This window comes from Anastrepha obliqua, chromosome 5 (genome assembly GCF_027943255.1).
Source record: "Anastrepha obliqua isolate idAnaObli1 chromosome 5, idAnaObli1_1.0, whole genome shotgun sequence".
In the NCBI taxonomy this organism is placed as follows: Eukaryota; Metazoa; Arthropoda; class Insecta; order Diptera; family Tephritidae; genus Anastrepha; species Anastrepha obliqua.
In genome coordinates this window covers 105,831,655-105,855,342 of record NC_072896.1, presented here as the reverse complement: position 1 = coordinate 105,855,342, position 23,688 = coordinate 105,831,655, and the positions used below count along the sequence as shown (strand labels likewise).

General features: G+C 42.0%; 1 protein-coding gene across 1 annotated transcript; it reads right to left on the bottom strand.

Annotated features, from left to right (window-relative positions):
• Nucleotides 1-1,193: 1,193 nt before the first annotated feature.
• Nucleotides 1,194-23,618, bottom strand: LOC129247594 (protein purity of essence). The gene is made up of 15 exons (XM_054886773.1): nt 23,505-23,618; nt 23,229-23,323; nt 22,575-22,651; nt 20,991-21,380; nt 18,785-20,927; nt 18,200-18,706; nt 16,624-18,116; nt 11,935-16,559; nt 11,673-11,877; nt 10,335-11,039; nt 7,909-9,566; nt 7,362-7,841; nt 4,565-6,611; nt 1,776-3,372; nt 1,194-1,477 (listed from the first exon to the last, which is right to left on the bottom strand). The coding sequence occupies exons 1-15, from the start codon at nt 23,597-23,599 to the stop codon at nt 1,398-1,400; spliced, it is 16,197 nt and encodes a 5,398-aa protein (XP_054742748.1). The 5' UTR covers nt 23,600-23,618; the 3' UTR covers nt 1,194-1,397.
• Nucleotides 23,619-23,688: the final 70 nt, after the last annotated feature.

The window sequence follows — 23,688 nt, the reverse complement described above, 5'->3', positions numbered from 1 at the left end:
TTTAGAAATAATTTTGGCAGCTAGTGCTCCTTTTTTTTATTGTAAAATAATAATTTATTGTTATTTTCCATATATTAAAAAAAAAAAAAAAAAAAAAAAAAAAAAAAAAAAAAAAAAAAAAAAAAAAAAAAAAAAAAAAAAAAAAAACTTAATAAATAAAATAAATCGATTGTACTCCGATTACAGTTGTATTCATTCCCATGACAGCCGGTTCTACGTTAGCGACCAAGGGCTGCCGCTTAATTAATCTAGCCCTGTCAGGTGCATTGTACCTTGAAATTGAAATTTGAAAAGGTCGAGCCAAGGAGCCCCAGGTGGTTGGTGGCTCCTAAAACACTCAGGCTAAAAAGCCCCTTGTATTTAGAGCTATGGAAACAGGGTAGATAGTCAAGGAGGGAAGGGGAAAAGTATCAGAGAAAGAGATAGGAAAGAATAGAGACAGAGATACAGATAATTAGTCCTGTGAAAAATTTCCAGATTTTTTGGCAAATCTGTAAATATCCTTCAGTTTTAGAGCACGATTACTAATTCTCACGACATCGTAACTCGTAGCCGTGCTCTAGCAAAGGCAGGACACTTACAGAGAAAGTGCTCAGTGATATCCGACTCCTCCAATCACGACAAGCACATTGGGTCCTCAATGATTCCAATAGTGGTCATAAGCGGACTTGTCACAAGACACTTTGCAGTTCTGCAGCGTTCTAGACCGGACCATCGCTCTTTATATAGATTGCATACAAAATCGCTGATTCAATTCATGATTCCTGCGGAACTGATTCCGATTATTGGGTCTGGTCCTTTTGAGGGAACCGCTGATCCACGGTTGGCCAATTCATCGGCAATTTCGTTTCCTTGAATATCGTAGTGTCCTGGAGCCCATATATGTAAGTACAAGCCTGTTTTGTCTTGCGACAGAAATAAGCTTCTTCTTACATAGTACGGTGCTTACTAGAAAAAGTGGTATTAGATGCGTGTGCTTAAGGGGGCACACGAATAGGTGGTTAGTGCCGTGCGGGTTACCTTCACATTCCTATGAAATCAAACTGCCGCCCGACTAAACTGATCCTGTTTAGTAAACTGTGGTAAAACTTGATTGTACAAGTACGAGTAACATCCCATATAGAAAAATGTGTGAAAGTAGTATACCCCTGGTACGCTAATCTTATTAACAAATAAATAAGACTACCAGCGAATAACTTTTTAAACTATACCATTTATTGAGATTAAATTTGAAATAAATGTGATTATTTTATTTATCAGCAAACATTCAGTAACATTGTGTGGTGAATGAATGTGATTACATGTATGCTAGTAGATTCAGTGCCATAATGTTATGATTAGCAATCGACAACCAGAAGCAGTTTTAAAATTTATTGTTTAATCATGTTTTCCTCAATTCAGGTGGATGATGTTGTGGGAAGGGAAGCCAAAACTTCATCGATAAAACCGTCAGGATTTTCAATCAAATGCAGAAGTCCTTAAAAAAATATATATAAATTAGTTTATGAAAATAATGAGTTTCATTGTCAATGCAATAAAACTAGAATAACAAAAATTTTATTCTTCAACAAGTTTATAAACAAAAGCTTAAAATAATTAGAGAAAACATAATGAAATTTAAAATATATTTTTGGGAAAAAGATTGTTCAGGTAGTAAAAGAACAAAAAAAAAAAAAAAAAAATAAATAAATAAATAAAATTAAATTAAAACCAAAAGTAATCAATTTCAATTTAAATACTAATATGTAAAACTTTGAATTTGTCAAACAACTTACCAGCTACATCACAGAATTCACCGAAAGATGTGCATGGCAGGAATTCTTCAGTGAATGTTTGCAAAATCGTATCGGTCGACTTGAGCATAGCTTCGTCGCTCTTTCGTATATAATCGAACAGTGAAATAGACCAGTCCTCCTCCTTGGGGGTGCTCACCGATTTGAATAAAACGTTATATATTAAATCGATTAGGGCCCACATCATCAGGAATGGACGATAAATGCCATAATCCTTTGTCTGCCGATCGCTCTGCGACAACAATGCTTTACATTGAACCGATGGTGAGATATGACGTGCCTGTGCTACGGCAATTAATCGCTTCAAATGAGACAACTTATGCTTATTCCATGTTTCATGGCTATGTAGAGCCAGCGAGATAGTCAACATATATAATGGACCTTCGACCTCATAACCACACTCCAACCATTTATCCGATGGCGCTGCAGTCAAGTATGCAATCAATGTTTTGCAATCACGTGCTGCTGAGCGTGAGGACAACAGCAAATACACTGCATAGAAGAGCAAATAGGGCACAAAGTGCATATTCGATTGTGGTCCACCGCCACCAGCATCATCGTGGAAGCTTCGCTCCCAAGCGAAGCGCATCAATAGCATTTTGAGATCGTGTATGCTGCTGGGGAAGGAAATGTCACAACGCTGAGTACTCTCCTGCATGTAACTGCTGTGACGAGTCATGCATGCCGAGAAAGCGGCTTCCGAAACGTCTGGTCCCCAAAGCGGTAGCAAACCGTTACAGCGTGTATTCGCATTTTGCAAACTAGCACGTTCCCATTCATCACGACCGCGTGCTAAACGTATGGCCGAGGTGTGACAGTCTACGTGCACAACATTAAAGTGTGTAACAGTCGTGTAACCAATAGTTTTGCGCGACTTCAATTCAAACTCTTCCACATTGCAACGTTTGGTAAATGTGTAGATGCCCAATACTTTGGCTGGTTGGCAGGCATAGCCTTCGCGGCAAATGAAGCAGGTGAGACCGGTCTCATCGCGCAACTTTTCAATCTTCTGGAGAATAGAACCCTTGGCTGTCACTTGACCCTTCTCATTGGTGCGCATGCCCAGCGCGTCCAGTTGTTTCTCACGTGTAGCCATTGCCAAGCGTTTCTTTTCAGCTCGTGTGAAATCACGCACTTCTTGTACGCGTGTTGCCGTTGCTTCGTCGGTGCACAAAGCCTCTAATAAGTTTTCTGCCAAACTGCCGACGTGTTCATCGCTTGATACTTGTTCCAGACGATGTATGATTGGTATGATGTCTTTGCTGATGGCAAGCTGTGTAGCCTCATGTTTGCTTGCGAGTCCAGTGAGGAAGCGTAGAATGTACTTAAGACTGGGACGAGAGATAAATTCTTTCAGTTCGTCTGAGTCTGTGCGTAGTAGTGTTGGCTTAACACAGGGTGCATGCTTGGTAATGTAGGCTATGGCACGCTCAACAATGCCCAGGCCGACAATGTAGTCCTTCAAAGTGCCGCCGATGCAGTTGTGTTCTATTTGATTGGTTAGCACGCAGAAGAGCTCCATTTTGAATTCCTCTTCGGGAGTGCGCTCACTGTCAAAGTGGTTGAAATCGAGAATTTCCTATAAAGAAAGGAAGGTATATATATTATAATATATGTATAAGATAGAGGGAAGATAAATATATATTAAATATGCTATGCATAAAATAATGCTTCTCTTTTAAAGTAATAAAGTAGTTATATTTGCGAAACCGATAGTTTTTGATAAGGAAATTTAGATAGCAAAAAATCATTTCATTTTGAAGGGGAGCTGGTAATTTTTGCTGGAATTTAGTCTATTCGGATAAATCTGCAGTGATAAATATCCCACGGTGGAGAGAATAATGAAGGTGTGGCCAACACAAGACCGTTAAACAGCTCCCAGCGATTTTGAGGGAATCAGCTGATTTACTGACGTAACAGGGTTTATTACAACAGAGGTCTCGTTGGTAAAAACAGAGATTGTGTTGGTAATATACGAAAAAGTCAACGCAGCCTCTGACTGGAAGCCTTATTTTATTCAACTAATCACACTTTACACATTTTGCTATCATTTCATTCGCATCTCTCTCTCTGCCAAATCCCCTATGACATAACAGCTAAAGCTTTTCTCACAATTTTGCTTCGGATGGCAAAACTTTGGGAGAGAATTTTCGCTTCCGCTCTAGATTTGGATTGATGACTAATTTTGCTCTCGAACCAACCTGCGATCGAAATTTACTGGAAAATAAAGAATGATAGACTGCAAGATATGACCATCCGTATGCTGTTACAACAACCATCCGAGGCCAAATTGTGAGTGCAACTTTGGCCGCTCCATCCTCTCCCTTATTAGGCCAGCTGATTACTTCAAATTCGCTGAGAGTTGATGTTGGCCACATCTTTGTTTTTCCATTCAGCGGGCTGAAATACTAGCCGAACAAACCTGATACAGGAAAATAGGTTCGAACTCTATTTAAAGAATTTTAATTAGCCCCAAATTATCAATATTAAAAAAAAAATATTTATATAGAAATGTTGGAGGTTACAATCTTAAAAATTTAAACTAAGATTTCACCAGTGAAGCCATTGTCAAAGAGCAAGCGAATGTAACCGGGTAGGTGCATTTCAACTTAATCATGTTATCTAATAGCAGTGCCAAAATGATTTCGTAAATTTTAATTTTTTAGCAGATCAACCGTTACTTTCCCAAGAAGGTTAAAAGAATAATAAATAGTTTTATCGAAAGATGGCAAATACTTTTGATAATTCTAGTTTAGCTTTATCCCACTCACCTTAAAATTCTCACATAACAGTGCCATTTTCACCTCATTGCCGTATACCAGCGCCGCTAGCACGCGTATAAGGTGGCGCAACACCGAAGGATTGTTGCGTACATTTGCACAGTCGGTACAAGATATCAACGCCGATACATACTCGGGTCCACCAAAAGTTAATGAGAATTGCAAAAATGAGTCCAGTGTATCGTTGGCTGCCTTCGAGAGTATGGTCTCCATTATCTCCAATAATTGTTCAGTCACCGACGATTGTATGGAATCATTCTCCGACTGCAGGCACATTTGCAACACTTTAAGCAGTGTGTTGATGGCGCCTAATTCGGGTTGGCAGAGCACTTCTTGACAACGACGCACTTTCACACAAATCAAGAACAATTTGAGTAGTACTTGTATTAATTCGCGAGTTCGCGATATATTCTGCAAGCTGCCAATACGATCGAGCATCACCTTCAAACCATTGCAGTCGGCCAACACATTAGCCATGCGGTACAGCTGTTCCGTATCGACTTCTTCTTGGCTTTTATTGTTTAGTGTTTCGACAAATTCTTCGGTGGCATCACCCAACAATCCACGCATGCGATATACAATTCGCATTGCATCACGTTCGCCGCCCTCTGCTAGCCACACCTTCTTGTAGACATCTTTAACGGGCAAGTCCAGGCTGATAATTTTATTATTAACCAATAATTCCATGCCATTGTCATCCTCTAGCAGCGCTATCAACTCGCAATCCGTACAAATTTTGTTCTTCACATCGCGCATTAGTGGACCAAGTCCTACCTCAGTTGAGGGGTACGGATTGCCCAACATGCGCCCTTGCAAGAAATCTTCTTGTTGCTGATCTTTCTCTAGAGTCATAAAGAACTCACTTTCATCGCTCTCTTCGGGATGTATAATGGAGTACAGACGCTCAAAGATAAATACTGGTGTCTTAATATCATTCATGCGCGTTTTCTCAACTGTGTCAATTAGAATCTCCATGAAGGCACGCGTTTCCTCCTCGGTGCCGCTGGTCATCTCCTCCAACATTTCAAGCAGTTTCTCTTGTGCATCATCAATTAGGCGTGTACGTTGCACAACCAACTTACGCAATGATAGGTAACCCTCAAGAACCGGTCCCAGAAGACGTGTCTTGTATGCCTGTCGTATGGTAGCGCTCTCCAGGAAGAGCGAGAGCAACTCTACAAATTGGCGCAGCGCGTAGCCTTGTGATAAATCTGATGACAATGTAGTCTCCTCCAGGCGATGTATTTTAACGATTTCAGCTGTCAGCAGTTGAGAGACTTCAACAAGCACACCTTTTAGAGCCAAATATTGGCGCCATGGAGTATCCGAGGCGAGTGCGCGATACAAAGCCAGAAACTCGGCGCTTGCTTCACCGGCCTCGCCGACGTACTTCAGAAAACCAGTCAGTAAGTTCAGTATTTCCCGTTTACGTTCATGTGTACGGCTGAGCGAAGTAATGAGTGAGCATGCCAATTGGCGGCCGAATCGGGAGTTCGGGTTGAATAAAATAGGCTGCAACCAACTAGCGCTCAACACTAGTGGCGCATTAAGATGCCCTTTATTAAGTACAATATTACGCCAGCGGCGCCCATACTTCTCAGACAAATAGAATTCGTGTACGAGTTGCCGTTTTTTCTTGGCAGAATCTGCCGATTCTGTTGTTGGCTTTACCACGTTGACACTATTCGAGCCACTATTTTGTTCAACGACCGATTGCAACATAGCAGCCAACATACGATCATCTGGAAGTATGGAGGCAGCAGTACTTCCACTCGTACTTCCGCTGGTAAATCCTTTGCGTCCTTTAGTTGTGGTGTTCGCAGGCATACGTGTTTTCCAAGCTTCGTAATAGTGCTGTGGGTCGCCATTTAACCACTTATTGAAGTTAACGGTGAGACCATCAATACTGGTGATGGTGGATAATTGCGAAGGGCTCAGATCACGATTTAATTTACTTGTTGGTATTGTTGGACAAATAAGTGCTTGCATTATGCGCAAGCACGGTTGGATCACGGAAACAGCAGGGCCACGTGGTGCACTGAAATGGGAGAAAAATGTAATTAAAATGCACAATGCAGTAAATGTTAAAATTGTTTGAACACTAAAGGGGCCCGCAGGTTACTTTTTAAAAATGCTATAAAAAGTTCGTTCAATAGAAAAAGAAACCAATCGATAGCTCATTATTTAAATAATATGTTATATGTACATTCAGATTCATGGAGCAGGAATGGAGTACTTCACATATAAAAATCTACTGCAGTTTGACCAACCATTCGCAAAATAAGTTCAGTGTTAATGTGCCATCTCAGTGATCGACATCTGCGACTTAGTTTTTTTTGTTACTAAAAATCGCATTTTAACCATCAACGGTCCTGGCCTGTTGTACACTTAACATCACCTAAGAGAATTGTATTTCGATAGTGAACATTCAGCTTTCGTTTCACAGCTACGCCATGAGTTACACATTTTTGAAACGAATATTGCAATGAAATAAATTTGTGGTGGTACAAAGTTCACTGGGTACAGCTACTTTTGATTAAGTTAAATTTGATGCCACCCTGAACAGTAGACGCTTTTTCAATAGAAGCACTCAGATGTTTGTCAATGCCTGCCGTAGAGCGATCGCTATTAGAAAAACCCTTAACTATCAATTGGTGTTTCATGCCCACAGTCGTTTTGGAGCCCGTGCTCTATGGTATTCACACACACAAGCCCGTTCCGCTAAGGCGCCCAACGCGTAATATACTTATATAATTATATGTAAATTAAAACTTTAAAGAAATCTTACCGACATGCCACTAAGAACAGCTCGAATACGACCTTCAATTTATTCTCCCAACAGAAATCATCTTGCGCGATTAATACTTCAAGCAAAACCATTTCATGGTGTATTGCTGCATCTAAATTAGCCAATGGTATAGCACCCAGTAGAGCGGTTTTCACGCGTTCGGTAATCAAATCCAGTAAACTCATACAGGCATCGCGATTATTCTTTGTTAATAGCACCAGCAAATTGCGCACTTCATCTTGTATTTGAGGAGTGCCACGTCGTAGATTATGTTGGGCTAGTTCTTCAACCAAACCCTGTGAATATAAACCAATACGACACTCATAGTTGGAGGCCATAGCACGCAGTAACGTGAGACATTGCTCTGTGGATGCCAACGCGCAGCCATAACAGCGATTTATTGCATAATTTTCACGCATATCCATGCCTTGGGCATTGTGCGACTGATCCTGTTGACTGCGATCATAAGCCACCAATTCGCTGTTGAAAGAAATAAAAATATACATCGAAATAGAACAGAAGATAATATAAAATCTATAGAACGCACCTGCGACACGCTTTCACCTTCTGCACTATTTTACTCAGCTCCTCAAATGAACTGCGCGACTCAACACAGTACTTTTGCGCCAAAAGCTGTATGATTTTGTTCACCTGCGACGTGCTATGCACAGTGCCAAGGTTGTCATCCACCAACCGATCGGAACAGCGATGCTCAGCCACCTTTTGTATAAGTAATTCTAACATTTGTTTGTTGGTTTGCAACTGGCGATAAATACGATCGGCGCGCTCTAGCGAAGAATGTATAATTTGCACCGTCTTGGCGCGATCCTCTGCCGATTCAATTGGATCAACAGCACAACAAATGCGCCCATATATGCTGAAATCAAATTTGGCATATTTGCAAAAGCCGCATGAGTGGCAAAGGAAGGGATCCTTTTCGTCGTAATTAATGGCCCGACATTTGTGGCATTGAAATACATTTTCACCACAATTTGCACATACACCAGGATAGGCTGGTACTGCGGCACTGCAGCGAGGGCATTGTAAGTTCTCACTGGAGCCAGTTACTGTCTCGTAGAAGTCGGCATATTCAATCATCAGATTACAAGCGGTGATGGGCAATGAGAAATCAATCTTCACCTCTGTTTGTCCGGACTGCAGTGTGACAGAGCGCGCCTTATGCCACATGGCCGGGCGATTCTTAAGCTCCACCACAGCCTGTACTGTGCGATTGTTATAGTAAATGTTAATCGTTCGCACCATTTTTGTGCGTTTCAAATCGGCAATGCGAACAATCATCTTCGATATAGTGTGACTTTGTACCAATTTCACAATCATTGTGGTTGTGGTGAATTTCGAATCGGATTTGATGGAAGGTAGTTTGATGTTGGCCATCGCTACCTCTGGATTATTGCAAACTAGACATGGTTCTGATTCTAGATAATAGCCATTCATTTGCAGTGTTTGCTCGAGTGTTGTATAAATTGGCGCATTCGGGTGTTTTGAAAGTAGATCATTTTGTTGGCGGAGCACTTCCACCGCCTTCTCCGTGTACTCTGGCAACTTGTCGACAATCGATTTTGTGCTTAGCGTTAAATACCCAAGTATATCGACAAATTGGGCTGTACGACGGCCAAAGGCCGGTACCAATGGCCACATATTCCACAAGATGCTAATCAACTTCTCCTTCTGGCGATCGTTGGAGTTCTCGTAAATGGCAAAAATTAACGAATGTGCTTGCCAGCGTATCGATGTGATGTTTGTTTCCAGTAAGAAGATACGCACAAATTTATTTAGTAACGTATCGGAAACAAAACGGAATATCTGATGCACGAATGTACTGCAATGCACAGAATCGAATTTCGAATCGAATGAAAGTTCAATCTCTTCAGATTTATCACGATCACCGCGCAATTTCGATGAGGTGCCAGGTTGTTGCTGATGCTGCTGCTGTTTGACGGCTTGACTGTTATTACAAAGTGCCGCTTGGAGAAGTTGCAAGAGAATTGGCGAAACACCATCGTCGAGTTGGTAGCAAGAAATTTCTATCAATACCGGAATGACATCTTCATGAATGAGACAAAATTTCTGCCAATTGCCGGTTCGTATTTGACTGATCTCTTGGCAAGTGCGCAAATGTTCGGTGAGTTCGACAAGGGAGTCATAGCTGAGTATTGGAATAGATTGATTCGAGAGAACCAAGTTCTGAAAAAGAAATAATTGATTAGTCAAGTGCAAATAAATATTCTAATTATGTACATCTAATTCTCTTTTTCACGATAGATACGTTCGCAAAAAATTCGTGTAAAAAGAGAATTAGCTGAAAACAATATTAAAAAATTCTTTTTAGAGTTCACTTAAGAATTTATTTCGCGCTTACATATTTGAATTAATTAAATATATTATAGGAAATAAGTTATTAAACGGCGAGAGTAAAATCTACCGAGTCTCAGACACTTTTCCTGAGACTAACTTAAATGCTTCGTACATGCGTCGAAAAATCTCACTCTGTTTGCTCTATGAGATTCAAGAAAAATTTATAAAATATTGAAAATCGTGTTAAAACAAACAAATTAGATTTTTTCATTTCAACTCGTTTTAAATCAAATTCGTGTAAAAAGAGAATTAGGTGAATATATACAGGCGCCCACGTTATTTGGGTGGTTGGCAGAGTTCCTCCTTCGATTCGTGGTATACGCGATGTGCCTCTATAAATTGAGGACGAACCTACCGTTGGGTCCGCCTATGAACGTTAGATGGTTTTTATGCGAATATTATTATGGTAGAAATACACTCGGAGGTTTGCCATTGCTAGCCGACAGCCAACCGCTATTAGTTTCGTATCCACAGCGGGTTTCGAGCAAGGCTCTACCGAGTAGTAGTCAAACAAAAATCCACTCGACTACGGCCGTTTAATTATATACTCGTACAGCGAATTCTATAATAACTAAAAAGGTTATTTTATCTACTCACCTTGGTATTGAACAGACTGCAAATCTCCTTCACAAAGTTGAAGTGTACATCGAGCGAGTGCCCATCGCGGAACATGCGGAATTTCTCCTTATTACCACAAATGTACATCAGCAACTTACGCACTTGGCGCCGTAATAGCGCATTTAAATTTAGCATCATATATTCGCATAGCGTATAAGTCATATTCTCACAGTAGTTGTGATACCAGTCGTAAGGTCCCGGATGTGTGGCAGACAGTCGTAAGATTTGATATGGCAAACGCACTGAAATCTCCGTGAGCAATGCGTCGTATGATTCGAAAATATCGGGATAGTTTTTCAAATAGTTATGTGGTATTAGCATTGAAATATCTGGTTTGGCGCCATATCTTATCGGTTTAAGTAGATTATTTTGAGTAGGTGTTGTTGCAGCTGCAGCAATGGGCATTCCTCCGGCTACAGCCGAGTTGTTGCCATTTGCGCTTTGTTCACTCGATACACGCTTCCAGTGTTCGAGTAGGGATTCCATTACAACCAATGAAAACGTGAATGCGCCGTTGTTGCTAAGAATACTTGCCGTAGTGCTGGCCACAAACGAGGCGTTATCCTTGAATTGATGCGGCGGTGATGTAGTGCCGGCTTGCTTTGACTTTGTTTTGCCCATCAATACCCCGAACAGGCAAAGCATCACTAGTCGAACTTCGTTTTTGGCATTGCGGTCCTTCATCTGAACGGAGTATAAATAAATACAATAAGGAAAAATTAAAGATTGAACCTGATTGCACATAAAAATAGTTATTATTTAAAATTCCGGTTATACCGGGAAGCAATACGATGGCTACGGCACATATTTGATATCCTGTCAACTACAAATTTCGTTGTTATGACTGCATTAGATGCCTAAGAGGTAAGATCTCTCATAAAAGCCTTCAAAAGAGTGATCCAACCTACAATTTGGTAGGAAAAGATCTAAGCATAGGACTCTTAAAAATCATGAATAAATAACATAATTATAAAAAACAAGGATTGCACGGATATTTATATCCTTAGCCCGGTGAGAAAGATATCGTTATGTTTTGGCGAAGTTTCTCAACAGTTCATTCACAAACAAATCTCCAGCAAATTTTAATTATATTCGATTAGAACTAAAAAACAATATTAACCTAATAATAAGAATTGCGCGCCTCATTTAACTTTAAATATTTAGTTTCCGAGATTGACTTTTCGTACAGCTGGAGTCCGTTACGACTATTAATACGCATCTGGAAGTCAATTGCTTTTTCACTACAAAGATTTTAAGCACTCATCGATGCCATAGCTGCCTAGCGCGATTACAACCGGGGTTCATTATTTTACTTGCCTTAAATATGTTTGAAATTGAGTCCATTTCGACATAGTCGACCAGTGCAGACAGCAGTTCGTTTAACACTTTTTGATCGCGCTCGTTATTGCCATTCAGATCGGTCGTTAGCATTAGTATAACTTGTATTAAAGGTATGGCCTGGACGCCATTGCAATTATCAAAGGTTTGTATGTTAAGGATGATATTTTCCAAAATTGAAATTCTAAAAAATGTGTGAAAAATTAGATCGTGCATACAACTGGATGCCAATCAATATTACCTCAAATCGTGCAACTTGGCCAAATTCTCATCTTCAGATACCAATTCTTCACTTGCTGCACATGACACTGCAGCAGCTGCAGCGCTGGTACTGGCAACTGGTTCCTCTGTTCCACCTACTGCGCCGCTAGTCGTATTCGATTTGCTGGTTATGTGTATGTCAGAGGGGGCATTAGCTGAACGCGGTGGCGAAGCATTTGCTTGATCGCCGTAGGTGCTGCTGCGTCCCGATGTACCACCAATACTTTCCACGCCACTGCCACCACTCTCTGAACCACCGCTTCCTGCTGGTTCGGCAGGTGATGTACGCAACGTCGAACCATCCGTGGCTACATTTGAACCTTCATCATCCGAGCCACCTGCCGAAACACTTGCTGCGTTAGCCGCCATACCCATATTGTTGGTTTCAAGCGCTTGTAAATTATGCAGATTGCCCGCATTACGAATGCCCTGAAGATTGGCTAAGCCTTGTTGTAGGGATTGCAGCCCCTCGCCGTCGTGTTGCTGCAAGCTTAAAGCAATCGCCAAATCCATTATCGCCTCATCGTCGGCGTCTTGTTGTAGACCCAGAAGTTGCGGGAAGCCGCCGCCCATGAAAGCTTCCAAATTTAATAGCTGATGCCCGGCATCGTGTGCAAGAGGGTCTAGAGCACTTGCGTCCACAAACTCAGCACTATTACTTCGACCGACCGCAGCTGCTGACGGACCGCTTACGGCGGCTGCGGCTGCTTCTAAAACTTCATCGGCGGCTTCTTCGGCTGCACCAGCTACTGCCAGCGATGCTAGGTTGGATGAAGTAGCAGTCGCAGTGGCATTAGAGGGCGTAGGCGTCGAACAAACTGGTGGCGTCACAATGGCAACTTTGCGACGCTTCAATCGTGGATTAAGTAGCAGTATAATAGCTTCCTTGGCGCTATGACTAATTACGCTGGACTCGTTCTTTAGAAGGTCTATAAAGTATTTTGTCATGCGCTCCACTTGATTAGCGTCGGATAGAGCAAATGCGTGCATTATTTCTACCAAGCAATGAACAATAGTTTCGGTATGGCTGAGACCCCGCCTCACGATCGAAGTTGGCTCATCTACCCTCGGAGTTATTTGATAAAGCTTCTCGACTAACTGTATTATATCCTGTACTAGCTCGATGTTGTTCTCTAGGCAAATCTTTGTAAGCGATTGTGGACGCGACATGGCTATACCACGCACCAACAGCACTAAACGATAGAAAGCCTCCGGGTCGATATCGCGCACCATTTCCGGGTTACTCATTTTGCCCTTCAATACCTGCAATTCTAAGTTTACATGGTGTATAACCTCACTATCCTTGTAAGAATGATAAGCGGCGCGATTGCCGAACAAAGTGGCCAAAACATAGCGCGACTGGGCCTGCACCTGATTTGGTGTTGGTAGAAGAAGCAGTGAATTGGCCGTCTTTATAGCCTTCTGTTTGATGGCCGCGGCCACATTGCTGCCACCAAGCAAGTCTAGTGAATAGTCAAGCACTTCCAGAAGATTTGTAACCATTTTATCAAGGTTATTTATGGAAGTGAACCCTTCACCAAAGTTTGCGGCAGACAATTGGCCATTGAAATTGGTGTTGGTGTTGCCGGTGGCACCTGCTGCAGCATTACCGGCGATCTCATCGCTGTCATCTGGCCAGCCAACCAAATCCTTTGACTTGCCGTACACCTCAATGCTATCAAGCATGCTGACATTCTCAGGATCTTGTGACTTACCGAAAATCACTTTCAAACATTTATCTGACTGTAAGATCTCCTCACGTGTGAGCGGTATATCGAACCAACGTGCTCGACGCACAACAGTGGGGATGGTACGTCCTAGTACAGTGACGCTTTGTGGCGCGCGTAGTGGATCCTGTGTGCCGAGTAATACGCGTATGCCCACAATCACTGTGTTCGGGTCGTTGTTGTATACCTCGAGCGTGAAGCCGGTTGGCTTTGTAGAGGCCACAAACATGCCCGTTGAGAAAAGACGTGTCTTGAGTTTTTGTTTGTTATATATTTGCAACAGATCGTTGCCGCCGAACTCCACGTCGGAAAGCATCGTGCAATGTTCGAAGAAATCGATTGGGAATATTGGCGCGCCATTGGGACCAACAGTTTTTTGCTGATTTGTTGTTTTACGTTTGGACTTCTTGTTAGAGTTGCATTTAACGAAAAGTGTGGAGGAGTACAATTGGTTGCCGAAGGGTTGCACCTGCGGCGACAGCCAGAAGCTGGTGTTTTCCGGTTGGGCGGTGAATATGCGCAAACTGCCGTCTTCACACAGCAGTATTAGTGTAGTCTTCTCCACGCCCGACACAGTATGTCGTATGGCAACCATGTCCATAATGCGAGACTTGGAGGATTGCGCCTTGATCTCTTGCATAAGAATGCGTTCGGGGGTGAACATGAATATGACTGGATTATTGGAGGTATGCATCATGGCACAAATCAACCCAGGGTGTCCAGTAATTTCAGTCCACTGACACAGTGGTTGTGGCGGGCCCTTCGACGAGTTCTTTGAAGCTGGTGTAGTCTGTAGATTTGTAATACTCTTTACGCCTTTATTGACATCGGAAAGTGGTGCCATAAAACTACGGCCCACCGAATAACTGAAGAATAGCAGTTGGAGCGTGTGTGAGTAGTAAATTGATACACCACCTCCACCAACTTGCCCACTGACATCCTTGATGTGTGGGTGATTCAATTCCAAAGTGTTGGTTACATAGAAATCCCCATGCTTAGCTAAACTCTGGTCGTCCAATTTTTGGTAATAAATGTACCCAGAAGAAGCTATGATCAACATGTAATATACGCCATCCTGATAAACAAATGTGCAGTCACGTATTTTTCCTATAGCCACCAGAAAGTAATACTTTGGACTGTAAGAATCTTCTGCAAGTTCGTAGATTTTAACATAATCTGCCGTGACGAGCGCTAACATAGTCTGCGATCCGGGCAGCCAGTTGGCCTTCTTGATAAAGTTGCCATTCTCAAGCTGAGGCGTCAATACAATGTGCTCGTTGGTTGTGCCACTGTTCGAGAATGTCAGTATGTGGCACTCCTTCAAGCCGCATACGGCCAAGCAGTCCTCATTCGCGGGATTGGCTGTGAGTGAAAGCACCGTGCAGGGTATGGGTGCTGAAGAGAGTTGCGTGAGCGTAAGTTTACGCTTAGCAGCATCTGCCTGCTTGAGCAATGCTGATAGCTGCAAAATCGTAACTTTCCCTTTCTCATGCGACACTGCCAAGTGCTGGCGTTTGCCGTGCGGCGACGAAAGGCAACACAACGCGACGCGTCGCACCAACCCAGACGATAGCAGCTGCTTTATGGTCTGTCCTTGGTCACCCGAATAGCTCATGCGTACATTTTCGAATGCACCCTCCTGCGAGCCTAGTGTTGGCACCATCAATTGATCGGTCATTTGGAAATTTTGCTCGGGTGTATGTAAGCGATCCAGCGCTGCCTTTGCACGCTTATGACAACCAACAATCGAGAAGAGTGCGCAGTTTTCACGTATTGACGGTAATAGTACATCGAAAAAGTCGAGTATACAGCGTACTATGACACTCCATTGCTCGTTATTCTGCAAGACTTCACGACTGGGCTCCAGCAGCTTCATCAGCAATGTAATGCGTTCGTTTGGTGCATCCACACGCTGACTATAGGCGACGATTTGCGTAGGTGGTGTTTGGGCACGTTTCTTGCTACTTAATACACTTATATTGCTTGCGTACGCGCTTTGAGAGTAGTCGATGAGTTGACGGCTTTCTGCACCAGTGCCACTGTTGCCTATGCCGCCACCGCCACTAGATGAAACGCGTCGGCTAAGCGCTTGGCACGAGCCGTCCTCCTTGGCGCCACAATCGCAAAAGAAGTTACCATATTTGGCATAGCTGACGTCATGTCCTTTGTGGCACACGCGTGCACAAACTGAGCACACACCAACAGTGTTCACCATGTTGCAGGTGTGGCAATGATACCAATGCTGATTCATGAATTCTTTTTGTGTTTGTGAAAATGTGCAAAGCTTATTATTAAGGCTATCTTCATCGGAGTCTTCAACAAACGAGTCATCCTCCTCGATGCCCAGATCATCAATTAGTTCCTCTAAATCGGTCTGCATTTCATCATCCCATGGCGGTGTTAGATTTTTGCTACCCTTGTAGCCAAGACTCTGCAGTAGTTCGCTAAGATATTTCAGCAACGCGTTGATGTTTTCTAGGGTTACAGTTGGTACCAGAGAAGTAAGGTTTTTGGGATTCAAAGCACGTTCGAGCACTTGGAATTTAGTGATTTCGAGCCAAACAATTGCGGCATTAAAGAGCGTAGCATGTCCGCGTCCTTGTGTGGTATCGGCAAGTGTGATCATTACTTGTAGAATGTCGGCAAAATCCGAGGCCTCCTGTGGTGGAGCAATCAAGGACTGCCCTAATTGTAGAAGCGATTGAAAAAGTATCATCGCAACACCGGCTGGAGATTTGCTATCACGCGTTATATATTTTACGACGTTTAGTAAGAGTGCGCCATTGCGTTCGCTGTTCTCCGCATCTTGCGATGATTCATCGGACTGGTTAGTCACATAACTGTTTCCGGCGTTTTGCCAAAGGTTAAACGTCTCTGCCTGCAATATAAAAGAGAGTTAGGTATTTTTATATATTGTTTTTACGCCACAGTTCCGTGCTTACTTGCAGCATAGTGGGTCCACACGCCACTGCGCCATCATCGTCCGTCTCCATCGCCTCTGCGTCCAAACCCGAAGATTGCGCCAATTGATCCGTTATGCTAGGTATCGCCGATACGGTGGCCATATTCGTTGGCGTTTGAGCATTGCTCGAGGGCGTACTGGAGGGTTGCATGCTCGCGAGCACTTTATCCACTGTATCCGAACCGCCTTGTGCGCCATGAGGTCCATAAATAACGTGACTAAGCCAAGCCTTGATGCGCGCGCCATCAATATTGGACAATTCGCCAAAGCACTGCACAATATCTTCCATGGGAAAATTAGAATCAGCTTGATCTCCCAATTGGAACAGTTTCTCAACGAATTGCAATAATTTTCTGGCATAACAAACTGACATTGTGGTGCCTGTGAAAGATAACAGCAGCTCCACCAAGCTGCCCTCTTTGTTTACTTTAAAGAAATTATGCATTGCCCTAACGCCAGTGGGTTTGTCAAGCATTTGTGTCATGGTCTTGAGCACAGCGAAAAACATGACCTCGCTAAAGATTACCTTATTTGTGTTTGCCTGTGACTGGCGGAGCTCGTTAGCGAATTCTAATAAGAGCTTGTAGCAGTGCCTCAATGTGTACTCGTAAACGAGCAGCTGTTGCGCTTCGGCACTGCCATCGCTGCCATTCATTAGAGTGTTCATGCATTTCTCGCTTCTTTCATACACATATTCCATACGTACATCAAGCATTGTCGAAATGAGTACTGATTTCAAATCCCTTTCAATGTCCGAAGCGGCATTTGTAGCGCATGCACTAGGCGCGACGTCAATATTGCAGTATGGAAGTAGCAAATCAATCAGACTCAATATGGACTTCATGCAGTGTTTCAGCGAGTTTAGAAGCGAGTAGTTGTTGTAGCGTGTTAGCTCCATAATATGCGCTTCAATTACCGTCAGGGTATATTCCTCAACTGGATAGTTGGGCTTGGTGAATACAGCACTTTCAGACACGCGCAAGCACTTTGGCCACTCCACATTTATTATATCCTTATCTTGATTTGGCAAGAGCTTTATAAATGTTGCATTTAGCTCAGCAGTGAGTGGGTTTTGTGAGCTAACGATTGGTACGATGAGGTTCAATATGTTCAGCGGTGTGGCGTCGGTAAGTTGTAACGTCATTTTGCTGCGTACTGTTTCAACTACGATTTTGTATGTTACAATTAACAATGACAATAAATCCCGGCTAATTTGCGCGCGCTCTTGCAGCAATGTGGATGGTGAATCCGATTTATTTTTCTGATCCAACGATTCCGAAGAGGAATATACATCCTGCTCGCCTGTGGTGATCGGTGAATTAGAGCTGGGCAAACTGGGACTAGCACTGCCGCTGTTACTGGTGCTGGCAGCTGCCCGCTGTAGCTTAATACCCTCTTTGGCAGCCCAAGCCACTGCTTGCATGTGAGCAACAACGGCATCGAGAAGAATGATGTGGGATAAGCGTGGACTTACTGCAAATATATAAATGCATATAAATAAATGGGCAACATTAATGCATCGCTACTAATTTTATTTGCTTTTCAATTAAACTCACTCTTATCAACTGTATTATTGAATGACTCTACGCCCAGCAATGTTTGTTTCAAATTGAAACCAATATCGCTGACTCGATCGCTAACATTTGACCATAAAGTTTCGGCAAACTGTGTGTACATTCCCTGCTTGATTAAACTGTTCACTATCAGGTAATGCGACGTTGGCATAGGGCAACGGATAGACCACAGCAGTGAATGCAAATTCGGCACTTTGTCTTCCATCAATGATTCCACGTGCACCGTAGAAGGCGGCAGTCCCAGCAACAATTTCCAACAAATGCTGAAGCAATATTGCATGGCGCATAAGGTGTGTGACGTGACTTTATTTTGCGACATGTCCGTGACGGACAGTATATCGATTAGTGCATCCACTAGCAGGGGGTATTTCAATTTGTCGGGCGTACAGAGGATGAAATTCCATGCTAAACCGTCTAGCTTGAATTCTTGTTGAATAGAAGTGGCCGCTGGATCGACGACGGAGAGCGAATAAAATGTTGGACGTATATCTGAAATGTGTGGTATATTAAAGATTTGGGTATTGAGAACCAAATTTCTAGCTGTGGCTTTTAAATGACTTTGCTTACTGGATAGATAGTCCGAGGAGGATTTACGAAACTTCTCTTCAATATCCTTGCGGCAGAAAGACGTGAGCTTCGTTTTGCTGTTGAGTAAATCAGATACTTTTTGATTTTCATGCATTGTAGTTATGCTAAATAAATTCCAGCGCACTTGATCCAACAACTCGGGTGGTGCGTTGTACAAATGTTTCATTAAATACTCCAGAAAGAGTAGTAGACGCGATAGTAACATTATTTGGCTATTGCGTACAGGCTTATCTGGCGAAATGCCGCGACACACTTCAGCGCAACGTGTCACGGCGCCGGCGGTTAGCAACAGTATCATTTTCTTTTGCATCAAATTTAACGAATGAAATAGAAATAGTAGCAGTTGCGCATGTTCCATGTTAAGATCCTCGTAATCGACATCAGATGCTGTGCTCGCAACGGAAGTGCAGCAAACGCCCTCTACAAGAGTGTTAATTAAACGATGCCAGACGGATAGGCATGCAGCCTCCTTCTCTTGCGTTGGCTTAAGCAGTAGAATTTGCACTAGCACCGAAAGTGTGCTTGGATAGACTTGCAATGGCCAGGCGTTTGTGTCTGTCGACCACGGCGAAATCGATAAATGTTGTAGTAAATTGGATTGTAAGGATTCACTTAACAATGAGGCCGATATCAAGTTGTGCAAATAACGACCAACGGCACCTGAAAAGCGTATCATTGCGGCCTGCCATTTAGCACACGTACTTGCTTCAGCTTCTCCGCGTGCCGCATCACGATCAAGATCCTTGAGTATATTTGCCAGCAGCAACATCTGCTGGTCGCTTAAGCCAGCTTTTACATAGCGATGCAGGTAGGCATGTTTGTTGGCGAAAAATTGCTCCATGAAGCAAAATATTTGCGCAGCTAAATCCAAATATTCATGTGGCTCATCGACTGCCGGCACCAAATTGGATTTTTGCGCCTCATTGCTTCGCTCTTGCGCCTGTGCATTTGCCGCCTCATCGTTCGCTTCAGGAGAGAGTGTCTCTTTAAACCAATGACCCAAATAGCTCTCGCTATCATCTTCCTCAGAATTATCCGAGCAAGAGAGCGTATCATTAAAGTATGTTGTTGAATCTGAATAGCTGATGGCTTCACATTCTGTGCGATCTTTTGCGTTTGCACGTTTGAGAGCGCAAGCCTTCCTGTAAGCAACAGTTGCTAGAAAAGTGAAGAGTTGATGCAGAGTGGCTGTGTTGAGTACACGAATTAGACGCTGCAGTGAGGTGTAGTTTTCTAATATATCGAAACTTGCTGGCTCTGGTAAATTCTCATTGGTGTTGTTAACACCGATGTCATTGCAGGTTGATTCAATTTTTAAGTCTTCAACAAGCTCACTAAGCAGCTTAATACAGTGATTTGCAATTGCGGCATTGAGCACGCCGAAGCCTTGTTGCACTTTGAAGAGATTAACTCGTGCAGTTGGTGTGGATGGCGTGTCTGGTGCGCGTTGAGTGCCGCCAACAGCCGTCTTAGATTTGGCGGGATCGTCCAGTTGTGCTGAGGATTTGCTGCTAGCAGCACCGCTACCTGAAGCTCCAAGTGCGCCCTGTATACCACTAACTAATAGCCAGGCACCAAAGCACAAATGATTCTGATAGATATGCGAACGAGCAGACGTTTTGAAAACGTTACCAATAATAGTGTAAATTTCAAGCGCTTTGTCGACAATAAAACGGGCATGCTCCTCAGTTTCATCGGTTTCTTTTGATTGCGAGCCACTGCCACCACCTGACGATTGTTGGCTCTTTTGTGACGATACTGAGCTGGTCATGCTCAGCACACTGCTGGCAATCGATGTCAACACAGCACAGTAAAGTGCAGATATAGCACAGTTGGACAATTTCGTTATACGGCTTGGTGAAAGTGGTTGCATTATGGGCAATGATATAGCCTGCCACAGAATGGAAATGTCTGTGACCATGTGTGCAAGAGTGTTTTTAATTTGTGCGGCATCGGCCTGTGTCAAGGGCAAGTATAGTGGTTTTGTACTAAAAGCGCCGACAGTTTCATAATACTTCGTGCGATAACGCGACAAAATGGGCAACGAAATGCACACATCGAGTATAACGTCGGCGCCATTTAGTGATTGCAAATGTGCAATATTTGCTATTGAAAAAATTTCCTACAAAAATTAAAAATATTGTTATTATATTTATTTAATTTTATGCATCAAATGACAACTTACTGAACAATCTGTAAGTTCTTCGCTCAAGGGTGACCATGTAATTTTTCCAGCTTCTAACGGCGCAGTAAGCTGTTGGAATATTACCGTCGATAAATCGGAGCGGGAACGTTTTATCTCCGACTTGGGCGACTCCTTGTCACTGCCAGACACAATGCTTTTGTTGAGTTCGGGGTACTTGGCACTCTTCAAAACAGCTGCTACAACGTTGTAATCGAATTGTAACAGCAATGAGTTGGACACACTCCCAGTAGCGCCACCAGAAGCATTGCCTGTGTTTGTTTTCGTTTGTGTGGATGGTGTGGACTTGCCCTCGCAAAGGCTTTTCAAAGCTGGTAGCAGCCATTTTATCTCGTCTCTCAGAGATTGTGCGTAGCTCGGTTTCTTAGTTATCTATTGTTAAAATATATGTACATGTATTAATAAATATGCGTTGAAATTAGGATTTCATAATAAATTTTAATGAAATGCATTAACAAAACTCAAACGAAAAACAGGTAAAGTCACCTGATTTCTAAACCAATGCTTATAATAAATCGCCAAAAATATATAGAATATAACAGATGTCTGAGATTAAAAAAACATACGTTGGCATGTACACATTAACTTGAAATACTATAATGTTTTTATTGTGGGAACTAAGAGGTAAACTCCACATGCGGATTGGGCGGGTATCCATCTGTGGAGCGGATGGTTCTTCCTTACATTGGAATCTCATCGTGTCCTCGTCTTTCTCCCCTGACACTGGGTCACCCGAGGAGGAAAAGTGCCATGGTCGATTGTCCAATTTTCACTCTAAAAACGTAGTGCGCCACGCTCGCCACGTCCGAGTAGTGCGGGGGATAATGTAAATGATGTATTCTAAAAAAAAAAAAACTCTAGACTCGGATAACCAAGATATAAAAATTTTAAGACCCAATCACAGGGGGAAAACTCAGGCTTTTCTACAGGAAAGACAGTAAATTTGAATGGTGTGAAGTCTGTGGCTAAGCTAGGCAGCGAGTCCTCTGGCCACAAAATTTCCAAGAATATGGTAATCTATAGCAGATCCTTATTATTAAATTACAGTTTTACGTATAAGTTTTCGCTTTTTGACTTGTTAGGATTATTTTTTGGTAAGCAAAATTATTATTTTTATTGATCAAGACACATTGGACCACATCCACCACAAAATCTTCGACATGCGTACGCCCTTCTCGTTTTGTAAACAACACAGAAGTTTCTTCACCTTCCTGCTTCAACGTTTTACTTGTATTTGATAATAAAATACTGTAGCGTTGTATTTTTTAATAACTTCGTCTATTTTGTGAGTGCTTTTGCCTTCTTGCCAATATTTAGTAATCGACTCTTGCATCTTTTGAGGCTTGTTTATTTATCATTTTTTGCAATGTATTTTGTTTTTGCAAAATAAATATTATAAACATATCACACGATTTAAAATTTCGCCCAATCATAGCCCGCAAATAATAGCAGATATAAATAAAGATTCCTACTACATAGAAGTCCATACCAAAAAAATGGATTACTTAGTTTTTTGCCAATATTTAAAAATATAAAGGCACATATTAAAAAAAAAACGATACTCACTTTGCTCAATTTATGTAGTATAAAACGTATAAGTACGGCGCAGGCTTCTTGTATTTGCGGCACCTGTGTTTGACAAACTATGTTTGTATAGAAAGAGAAGAAAAGAAAATTAGAAAAATATGTTAATGATATTGCACTTCACAGCCCGTCCCGGCGCGATTATGAACCATTCACAGAAAACAGCTGGTATTATAATCATATATATATGACAAATGCATAAGAAAATACTTTTTTCTTTGCCAACAACTTTTCTCCCAACATACAGCATTACCTCGTTAATACGCACTTTCTAAATTACACAGTTATTACAAGATACGAATATTTTAGTTCAAAATCAGCTATTTCATAAATCACTAACGCAGAAATTATTGTTGTTGTAATAACATTTAACACAATTCCTTCATATTTGAGCCGTAGAACCGACTGCACAAACCATCCCTATGATATAGAGAAACCCTTGTTTTCTACTATTCTGGGTCGAAATCCTGTTTCTTTCGAGTATTTAGATTTTTCTTATAGTATATATATGTAATGGATAATTTTGTGGAGCGCTACATTACACCCTTTAAATTTGTAGGTGTTCGGATGTAAAGGCGTACACTGTATTTGGAAAAGTGTGTATACAATATTTCGGGGAAAAATCGTTTGATTTACCTTGCTTGCACTGGCTTAATTTTTCTGCAGCAAGAGCCGCAAATGCCATGTAAAATTGAGCATAATTGCTTTCATCATCGAAAAAATCGTTTTCACTGCAAATAAATCAATAAAAAATATATGAAAAGCCAATAAAACTTGTATTCATATTTGAGAAAATTTTTTCCATCTTCGGCCGCCATCTTTGATTAGCGGTCGTTAGGAGACTTTCTTACTGCGCATCAAATAAATTATTGAACAAAGAAAAATATCTTCATAAACTGAGGCATAACTTACCATCTTGTTACAGCTTTAATTATATTAACTATATCAGTTTTATTTAAAGCTCCATATCGATTAGATAGGAGTGGTTTTATAAAACTCCAATCCATGGTGAAATTTTGCAGACTAATTTGTCACACAGCAGAATGACATATGACATTGTTTTTTACTTTTTCTTTTCTTTCTTCGTATAATCATT